The 10,206-nt window shown below is 36.0% G+C and overlaps 1 protein-coding gene across 1 annotated transcript in view; it reads left to right on the top strand.

Annotated features, from left to right (window-relative positions):
- Positions 1–1,402: 1,402 nt before the first annotated feature.
- Positions 1,403–10,206, top strand: part of LOC103582834 (structural maintenance of chromosomes protein 1B-like) — a gene marked incomplete at both ends in the record, with an annotated part of 10,360 nt that continues 1,556 nt past the window's right edge. Inside the window, 6 exons of the mRNA XM_008564318.1 lie at positions 1,403–1,540; positions 1,827–1,943; positions 3,818–3,924; positions 7,094–7,235; positions 8,121–8,266; positions 9,672–9,825. Of these exons, the coding sequence (XP_008562540.1) occupies positions 1,403–1,540; positions 1,827–1,943; positions 3,818–3,924; positions 7,094–7,235; positions 8,121–8,266; positions 9,672–9,825 (804 nt within the window). The remainder of the gene's footprint in view (positions 1,541–1,826; positions 1,944–3,817; positions 3,925–7,093; positions 7,236–8,120; positions 8,267–9,671; positions 9,826–10,206) is intronic.

The following is a 10,206-nucleotide window of genomic DNA, read 5'->3' as shown; positions in this document are numbered from 1 at the left end:
GCACTCTCCCTAGTGTGCCACGGGCTCGGCCCAAGTTTCGAATTTTAATGTGATCAAATTGTGTACAATTTGCCTGGTTGTTTTAAAATGTATATAAGTTTTAAATGAAGACCATAGGCTGTATCCTATTAAAGAACTCTTTGCAAATTGACATGAAAAAGACATTGTGATAGAAACACCTGGGCAAGGGATAGGGTTAGATAGTTCAATGAAGAAGACATCTACATGGCCAGTAAACACGAAGAAATGTTTGATATAGAACATATTACTCAGGGGAATACAAATTAAGATTACTTTATGCCTATCAATAAGACATGGAAAAGTAAATATGTATATAAAATTCTTATTGCTGGTGGAGATGTAAGGAAAAGAGTACTCACATTATTTATAGAAATGCGAATTGTTACAGCTTTTGGGAAAGCAATTGAGTATCAGCTATTAAAATAAAAACGTGAATACTAGGGCTGGTCCGTGGCTCACTCAGGAGAGTGTGGTGCTGATAACACTAAGGCCACGGGTTCGGATCCTATATAGGGATGGCCAGTTAGCTCACTGGCTGAGCGTGGTGTTGACAACACCAAGCCAAGGGCTAAGATCCCCTTACCGGTCATCTTTTTTTTTTTTTTTAAACAAAACTTTTGACCCATGAATTTCACCCAGGGAATTTATTGCATGGAAATAAAAGCATCAGAACTTGAGGGTATACATACAGGTAGGTTGTAGTATTATTTGTGGTGGCAAAAACCTGGAAACAAAGTAAATGCCCATTAGTAAGAGAGTAATTGAATAATTTTGGTACAGTCACACTCTGGAATAATATGCACCCATTGAAAGAATGAATTTAGAGCTTTATCAGCTGACTTTTGTGAGTAATTGAATGAGAAAAGCAAAATGCAGAAAAGCACTATCCGTATGATTCTAAATTTGCAAAACAAGCCTGAAAAACAACATATATAGGTGAATATATATACACTTCGTATACTTATATGTCCTAAGGACTTCGAGTAAAAATACAGAACATATACGAGGGAGTTAATTTGTTTTAGCAATAAGGTGAGTGAAGGGAGAAGGGAATAGGGGAGGCAAGTAAAAAGACAAGGATGCCTGGAAAGTAAGGCAGTGAACCACGTGATCCTGCTGATGCCGTTTCTCTGTGTTGAGTGGAACACATCCACTCCCTGTTCTTCATTTTTCATACCTAGTTCTTTCCTGCTAGAAAGTATATTGGTTTTTCGAAAAGTTCGTATGGCATCTTGGTTACTCCAGGTGGCTAATGTACTTAAACGCCAGGTCTCTTATCAGAAGGAGGGGAGTTGTATGTAAAAAATCAGTGAATTATTACTTTGAAAAGTGAAAGTGCTTTTCTACTGTAAAATGTTCTTATATTTCTCTTCTTTCTTAGGATTTAATGAAGACACTCCGCAAGGAAACAGATTTGAAAGAAATACAGACTATAATACGAGGAACTCATACACGACTCAAATATTCACAGAGAGAACTAGAGATGATTAAAAAGAAGGACCTTGCTGCCTTTTACCAGGTACTACAGACTTACGCAAAATTTGATGGAAATTAGAACTAGAGCAGAGTTTCAGGAATTATATAGATAGCATCATGTAGTTTTTAGATACTTTACCTTATAATTGAGGTAATATTATAGTCCTTTAATTATTTTTATGGTATTTAATCTTGTTATCCAACTGTACTTGAATTCATTTTAACTCATGGATTCCTCTTTTATTCTAAAAGACACCTATCATGTTTTTGGCTTTACTATATAAAACTAAAACAACCACGTTAAAAAATGTTTTCTCTTTTGTTATTAGGAACAACCTCAGCTACAAAGTGATCTATTAAATATTGAGTCTCAGTGTTCTATGCTGAGCGAAGGAATCAAAGAACGACAACAAAGAATTAAAGAATTTCAAGAAAAGATTGATAAGGTCATAAATGTTATGTTTATTACTGAAAGGCATATAGAATATAGTTCTAGACCAGATACCAGATTTAGGACTTCTTGAATATGTGCTAAAGCAAACGATGATAGTTAACCATGCCCTATCAGAGACAACACGTAAGCTAAGTTTTACTGGTTTTCCAAACTAGTTTCCTTGTATCTTTTGAGAACCGCTATTGCCCATCTCAAGAGACAATGACAAGTGCACACTGCCTTCCATCCAACCTCTCCTTGCCCATTGTCAAAATTACAGTCTCTTCCTTTATCCCACTGTCCTTGACACCAGGGGGTAGAGAACTGTCATTTACATTATCTTTTAAGATTCCTCATTTACTCAATAGTTATTTTTTTCTAACATCTATTAAATGCCAGGCATGGTGCTTGGCTCTTGGGGCAAGAAAGATTTGGTTATCTAGCCTCTGCTTAAAAAGTGTCAGGAAATTTCTAATTTAACTTATTCCACCGTTGGGTATTTCTGATCCTCCAAGAGTTACTTGTCAGATCATCACTCTGTAACTTGCATCCATTGCTTTTAGTTCTGCTTTTTATCACATGATTTGAAACCAGACTCACGTTGCTCATTAATTATCTATTCTCCAGGTTAAATATCCCTAATTTCTATTATCATTTCACATTACCATGGATTCAAGGCAAGTTTTGGTAATCATCCTCTGGATGCTCTGCTGTTTGCCAATGCCCAGAACAGAGCATAATGTCAAAATATTTTCTTTTATTCTTTTTTTTTTTTTTTTCTTTTTGTCTTTTTTCGTGACCGGCAACGGATCGCAACCCTCAGTGTCGCGCCCGTACTGGACCGGGACCGGCAACGGGATCGCAACCCTCGGTGTTGCCCCCGCTCCTCGCTCAGCCAGTGAGCGGCCGATCTGTATGTGGGATCCGAACCCTCGGCGGGAGCGCCACCACGCTTCCCAAGCGGCACACTGTAGCAGTGCGCCACCGGGCCGGCCCCTCAAAATATTTTCTGATCAGTACAAAGAATCATGCATATAACGCTGTGTGTATAACTTTCCATGATTTGGATTATCTACTTGTGCTAATTGGATTGATCTACTGCATCAATCTTATCACATTTATATTTCATGTACATTCACCTAAAATCTAAAAGTTTTTAACATGTCCTTCTGTTGAGACAGGTCTCTCTCATCATACAATTATACTTACATGCAGGGCTTTAAAAATATTTGAGTTAAATTTTATTTTGTTGGATTTAGCTCATTCTAGTTTTTCCAAATCTATTTTTTTTTTCTTCCCCAAAAAAGATGACTGGTAAGGGGATCTTATCCCTTCACTTGGTGTTGTCAGCACCACGCTCTCCCAGGTGAGCCAACCGGCCATCTCTATATGGGATCTGAACCCATGGCCTTGGTGTCATTAGCACCACACTCTCCCGAGTGAGCCACGGGCTGGCCCATTACAAATCTTTTTGGTTCTTAATTCTATGCTTTATTCCTCTTGTTTTTATACTGTCTAAGATGCTATAGCATTACACATATGAAAGAATGTTTTCTCTGTTTACATAGAATGTTATATTTTGGTGTGACTAAAGTAAGTGACTAAATCTTGCCAATTTGATATTAAACACTTCATAAAGACAAAACACTTAATAAAGCCAATTTCAAGCTTTCTTTATTGGTTTTCTGAATAAGAAATTTGAAAATAGATGGACATAGTTTATGGAATTAAAGGAAGAGAAAGCACTGGCTCCTCAGAATACAGTAATGTTTGGAAGAATTAGTTTTTGACCTAATCCACAAAAATGTAAGGGGGAAAAATTTATATTTAAGCATTCGTCTATATGTTTCCTAAAATTATTAAACCTGTTTTAAAATCATTTAAAAGGTAGAAGATGATATTTGTCAACGCTTCTGTGAAGAAATTGGTGTGGAAAATATTCGTAAATTTGAGAACAAACATGTTAAACAGCAACAAGAAATTGATCAAAAAAGGTATTTTTATTAAGCCATTGGTAAGCAACTTACATGCATGTTAAAGTAATAACTATTATTTCAAAATTTAAAGGAATTATGCCTGAGGTAGTTTTTATTTTAGTTCCTCCAGAAATAGCTAGTAAAAATTCATATTATACAGAGATCTAGTTCTTTCATTCCATAATTTTTAAAAGAGAGCACAGATATACAAAATCAGAGAATGGGGTCATAATTACACATGTACCCGTTATTAAAAGAATAATTTAACACTAATTTGCTTGGTTGTCTGTAAATATCCATATATGCAGGTAAAATTGATAATTTTCAATAATGTATTACCAGAAGTTACCCAAAACAAGATAGAAAAATCTAAGGATGCCAGTTAACCCATAGGAAAAGAAAGTAAAAATGCTTCCTACCCACCCCATCCCCACATGCACCAAGCACATATGGTTTCACAGATGAATGTCCCAGCAAAATTTAAAGGCATGGGTAACTTCAGTGTTTAATGTTTAAACACATGTTCAATATTTGAACTGTTTCAGTGTGTAGAAGAGGAAGAAATGCATTTTTTCTGAAATAAACATAATATTGATGCCAAAATTAAAAAAGGTACAGATAAATATCTGCCAGGCACAATTCTAGGCACTGAGGATATTGGACAAGAAAGGTCAAGCCGGTACCTATTCTAGGTCCTTTGCATTTCCATGTACATTTTAGGATAAGCTTTTCAGTTGCTGTAAAAAACCTGCTAAGGTTTTGATTGAGATTGTGTTGAACCTATAAATCAATTTGGAAAGAATTGACATCAGAAACATACCAATTCAAGAGGATGGTATCAGTCTTTATTTAAGTCTCTCTTAATTTCTCTCATCAATGGTCTTTAGGGTCTTTTTGATAATAGCCACACCAAAAAAAAAAAATGGTCTTTAGTTTTCATTAAACAATTGTGCATGTTTTGTTAACATTTATTTATTCCAAAGTATTTCATATCCTTATGCTATTGTGAATGGAATTGTTTTAAATTTTTAATTTAAAATTGTTTGTTGGTAGTATATTGAAATAAAATTGTTTTTTGTTATTTGAACTTGTATCCTGAAATCTTGCTAAATTTATTTATTATTTCTGGTAGCTCTTTTGTACATCCTTAGGATTTTCTACATAGTCATATTGTCAGTGAAAAAAAAAATTTTATTTCTGCCTTTCCAGTTAGTACATCTTTTATTTCTTTTTCTTGCCTAATTGTACTTGCTAGGACTCTAGTACAATGTTGAATAAAAGTGGTGTGAACAGACATCCCGCCTCATTCCCAGTCTTAGCGGAAAAGCATTCAGTCTTTCATGATTAGGTATATGAACTTCAGAATGCCCTTTATCAGATTAAGGAAGCTATCTTCCATTCTTACTTTACAGACATTTTTTCATAAATGAGTGTATTTTGTCAAATACTCTTTCCGGTACCTATTGAGATGATTGTATGGTTGGGTTGGGTTTCTTTTAGTTCATTAATAGTAAATACATATAATAGTACATTATATTGATTGATTTTGGAATATTAATACACCTTCCATACCTGGGGTGAACCAAATTGGTCATGATCTTTTTCATATGTTTTTTGGGTTTGACTTGTTAAAGTTTTGTTATGGAGTTTTACGTCTGTGTTTATGAGTGCACTCATCTGTAGTTTTCTTGTAATGTCTTTGTCATGTTTTGTTATTATTGTAATGCCAGACCCATAAAATGAGCTGGGAATTGTTCTCTCCTCTTCTTTTTTCTGGAGGAGTTTCTTTAGAATTGATATTGTTTCTTCCCTAAATGTTTAGTAAAATTTGCAAATGAGGCAACCAAAGCCATTCACCTTTTTTGTGGGAAGACTTGTGGTTTTGTTTGCTTTTTACAGTTTTTAATGTTACTAGCATTTCCAATTTATGTCAAATGATATACTGTTTTTAATTTATAACAGTAAATGTTTTCTTTTAAAACGAAATATTCCATTAATAATAATAAATGAGAATCTCCTGTTAAAAATAAGATTTCTTGAATTTTAAAAGTGACTGATTTAAAGAAATAAACAATATAGTACAGGCAATACCGGAAAGCTTTTTAATTACTAATTTCCAGTTTCCTTCATAAGACATAGAACAATTCTAGTTATTTTTTTTTTCCATTGGTGAGCTTTGGTAGTTTGTGTTTTTCAAGGAACTTGCGCATTTTATGAGTTGTCAGACTTATAAACGAAGTTATTCACAATATTTTCTATCCTTTTTAAAGTCTTCAAGGTCTATACTGATGTGCTTTCATTTCAGATATTGGTGATTTGTCCTGTCTTCCTCATATCTAGCTAGAAGTGTATCAGTTTTATTGATCCTTTATAAGAACAGGTCGTGGTCCTATTGATTTCTCTATGCTTTGTCTGTTTCTATGTTATTGATTTCTGCTGTTGAATGTTTCCTTCCTACTACTTATTTTGTTTCCATTTACTCCTTTTCTGGCTTTTTTTTTTCCTTTTTGTCTTTTTTCGTGACCGGTAACAGGATGGCAACCCTCGGTGTCGCGTCTGCACCGCGCTCAACCAGTGAGCGGACCGGTCTCTATATGGGATCCGAACCCTCGGTGGGAGCACCACCGCGCTCCCAAGCTCCGAACTCTACCAAGTGCGCCACCGGGCCGGCCCCCTTTTCTGGCTTTTTAAGATGAAAGTTTACATTATGTATTTTAGATTTCTCTTCTAATATAAGCATTGCAAGCTATTTATTTCCTTGTAAGTACTGTTTAAGCCGTATCCCACAAATTTTGGTATGTTGCCTTTTTATTTTCATTCTGTTCAAAATAATCTCTAATATCTCTTGTGATTTTTTTTTTTTCTGTGACTCTGGGTGATTATTCTCTTTTTTATCTGTAATAGTTTATGGTTATGAATTAAAATTTATTTCACTTTCAGAGATACATATGAAAATATTTACAGATTTGAAATTACATGAGGCCTAGTGGGAAGGGGCAGTGAGTGTGGTTAAAGATGAAACAAGATTGAGCAAGAATTGATAATTATTATAGTTCAGTGAGAGCTACAAGGGGGTTCATTATACTTTTCCTCCCAATTTTGTATTGTTTTGAAAATTCCATAAGAAAAAGTTAAAAAATCAATGTACTCTGCTTACCATTTATAATGCTTGACTTTATTATACTAGATTAGAATTTGAAAAACAAAAATCTCGGCTTAATATTCAACTGGAATATAGTCGCAATCAGCTTAAGGAGAAACTGAAAAACACCAACACATTAAAAGAAACTATCCAGAAAGCTAGAGAAGACATCGATAACCTAAAGAAGGTAATAATGGGTGGCTGAAGTGCCTCTCTATGGAAATTATAACATCCTTCCTTGAATAAACATGTTGAGCTCCTGAAGTGTCCTAATAGTGATAGAAGGAGTGGGGGGCAGATTTGCGAAAACTTAAAATCAGCAGAGCTTCATGAATTATTGGATGTCGAAGTGGGAGAAAAGGCAAAGGGGATGCTACCAATGACTGCTAAGTTCTAACCTGGATGATTGGTGATGGTAGATTCAGGTTAAGGAGAGAAAATTCTGGACCCTTGGAGCTTGAATTCCCTTTGTAACATCTAGATAGCAATTTCCAGCAGGTAGTTAAAGAGTACGTAGATAAGGGGAGAAGTCTAGGCTGGAGATACAGATTTGGGAGTTGCTGGTTATGAGAGTAAATTGAAACCATATGAGAATGGTTGAGACTCCCAAGCAGGGAGGTAGGTAGTGCAGAGCAGTGGAACAACGATGGGATTCTGGAAGGTGACCAGTTAGGTTATGAGGAGAGCCAGAAGAGGTAGTATCATAGAAGCCCCAGAGTTTCAGAAGGGAGGATGTGATGAAGGGTGTCAAAAAGGTACAGTCAGGAAAATGTCTGTTTAATTTCGTATTAGAGGTTATGACGACCACTTTCACTGGACAATGGGAACAGAAGTCAAATAGCAGTGAGCTGAGGAATGAATCCAAATGAAGGATGAAGGCAGGTAGTGATTACCAGTTTCCAAAAGTGTAGAATGAGAGTGTGGCACAATCTGTGATAGAGGTTCAAGCAGCACACAGAATAAGGAGACTTATCGTGGAACGAATGGTTTGGTTTTATTGGTAATACGGTAATCTATTGACCTTATTCACATAAAAGATAGTAAATCTACAATGCAATTCCTCTCCATTCAGACTGAAGAAAACTGTCTGCAAATCGTGGCTGAACTCATGGCAAAGCGGCAGCAACTTACAGACATACTTGTCACTCAGAATTCCAACATTGACAAAGTTGAAACTCAACTTGAAGAGGAACAGAAGAAGTTTTTGGCTGTTGAAAGGTAATTAAGAATTCATCAATTGCAAAGACCTAGCCAGAGTTCTAAACATGCATACCATCGATATGAAATTTCAAACATTCTGGGTTTGGTTTTTTTTGGCATCTGGCTGGAATGGGGATCCAAACCCTTTGGTTTTATAACACCGTGCTCTGACCAACTGAGCTAACCAGCCAGCCCCAATATTCTAATTTGGGGGAAAATGAAGAGGGGTGGTTAGTTGTTTAGAGTAAATAATCCTTTTTGGTGGATGAAAACATGAACCTGTATAGAGTCCCTTACCTTCAATCCCTCTTGATACTGGTATCTTCCTGCTGTACAGAGATTCCCTGTAGTCTGTGCAACACAGCACCCAGGGTCAGAGAGTAGAATGTAGAGCCACACTGCCTGGTGTCACGTCCCAGCTCTGCTACTTGCATACTATGCCTTACTTTCCTCATCAGTAAAATGGGATAATAATAGTGCCTACCTCATAGAATGCTGTGAGGATTAAATGAGTTAATATTCATATGGCACTTAGAATAGTGCCTGGAACACGATGAACATACATTAGCCATGATCGCGATGGCACTTTGAATCGGCTGGCATGTTGAACCAGAATCACATCTGCTTTCCTGTAGGATGGACACGACCGTGGGTGATCAGATGAAATGGCTCTGTTTTGGCTCAGCTTCACGGCATTTCACAATTTTCCTCACTGTCCAAAGATCTTCAGGGTTTCAGAAAATTCTTTGTCAAAGATTCTTGAGTAGAATTAAAGTCTGTTTACTCTTGATTTTTTTACTCTTGTATTTAGTTTAAACAAACTCATTTGTTCGTTTTCCTATTCTTGAAAACCATAGTCTTTCCTTCCTTCTTCCTCCCTCCCTCGCTCTCCTCCACCCAGTCCTCTTTCTAGGTCCCTTTAAAATCCTTCATTGTTTCAGCTGGTAAATCCCAAGCCCTTATTTTCAGATAGAAGGCCTTACATTAGTGGTGGTGGTGGTAAAGAAACTTCAGATTATTAGCTGTGTAATAACTAAATTGGTAAGACATTTTTCTTGCTAAGAGACTATTTCCCTTGGTGTGAGATTATAAAAGGTCGAGCTTATATTTAAGGGAGAAATGCAGCTTGAAAAATTATACAGATTTTAAAATAAAGTAACTAGGAAAGCACTGTATATTTGTTAACCCCGATTAAAGCAGTAATGTGTATTATTGAAAAATGTTCCCTTGGATTAACTAATTACATTTATTGCCTTTTGCAGGAGTGTTAGTTTGTAAATTAGTATCATCAATGAGAAACTCTAGAGCTTCTAGCACTAATAGGAAAAAATATTTTTTCATGGAAGTTTATAACATACATTTTTCTTCCTTGGTGCTACTTTACACAATGAGTAAAATCACTTTCATATCTGTGTATTTATAGGGAAGTGGGAAAGTTGCAAAAAGAAGTTGTAAGCATGCAGACTTCTCTGGAAAAGAAACAATTAGAGAAACATAACCTGCTGCTTAATTGCAGAGTTCAAGACATTGAAATAATTCTTTTGTTGGGGTCGTTGGATGACATCATTGAAGTGGAGGTATTCTATCAAATGATTTTAAAATATGTGCAGTTGTATGGAAATTAACGCAATGCCCTTTGACTGCTTATTCTTTCTTTTGTTGTATAACTCCTTTAGGGGTGGGAAAGACATCTTCTTCCAGGAAGGAAAATGGGCAAAATGGTTGTCATTCTAGAGGATTAGGCATTTTGTGCATTTCTCTTTTCTCTTTTGTTAATCATGTCTCCTTAGCAGTACAGGGTGGATCCGTGTTTCTTACCTACATACTGTATACAAAAATGAAAACAGAATTAAAGCTATTGGAGTTAAGAACATTTTTGCACAATGAACCGTGGGCAGTATGCAAGTCACCTGCCAGCAGGAGCAGTTCCCTGCACTCTCGTAACATTGTAGGTAATG

Source organism: Galeopterus variegatus, unplaced genomic scaffold (genome assembly GCF_000696425.1).
Source record: "Galeopterus variegatus unplaced genomic scaffold, G_variegatus-3.0.2 Scaffold18078, whole genome shotgun sequence".
Taxonomy (NCBI): domain Eukaryota; kingdom Metazoa; phylum Chordata; class Mammalia; order Dermoptera; family Cynocephalidae; genus Galeopterus; species Galeopterus variegatus.
This window is presented reverse-complemented; position numbering and strand designations above follow the sequence as displayed.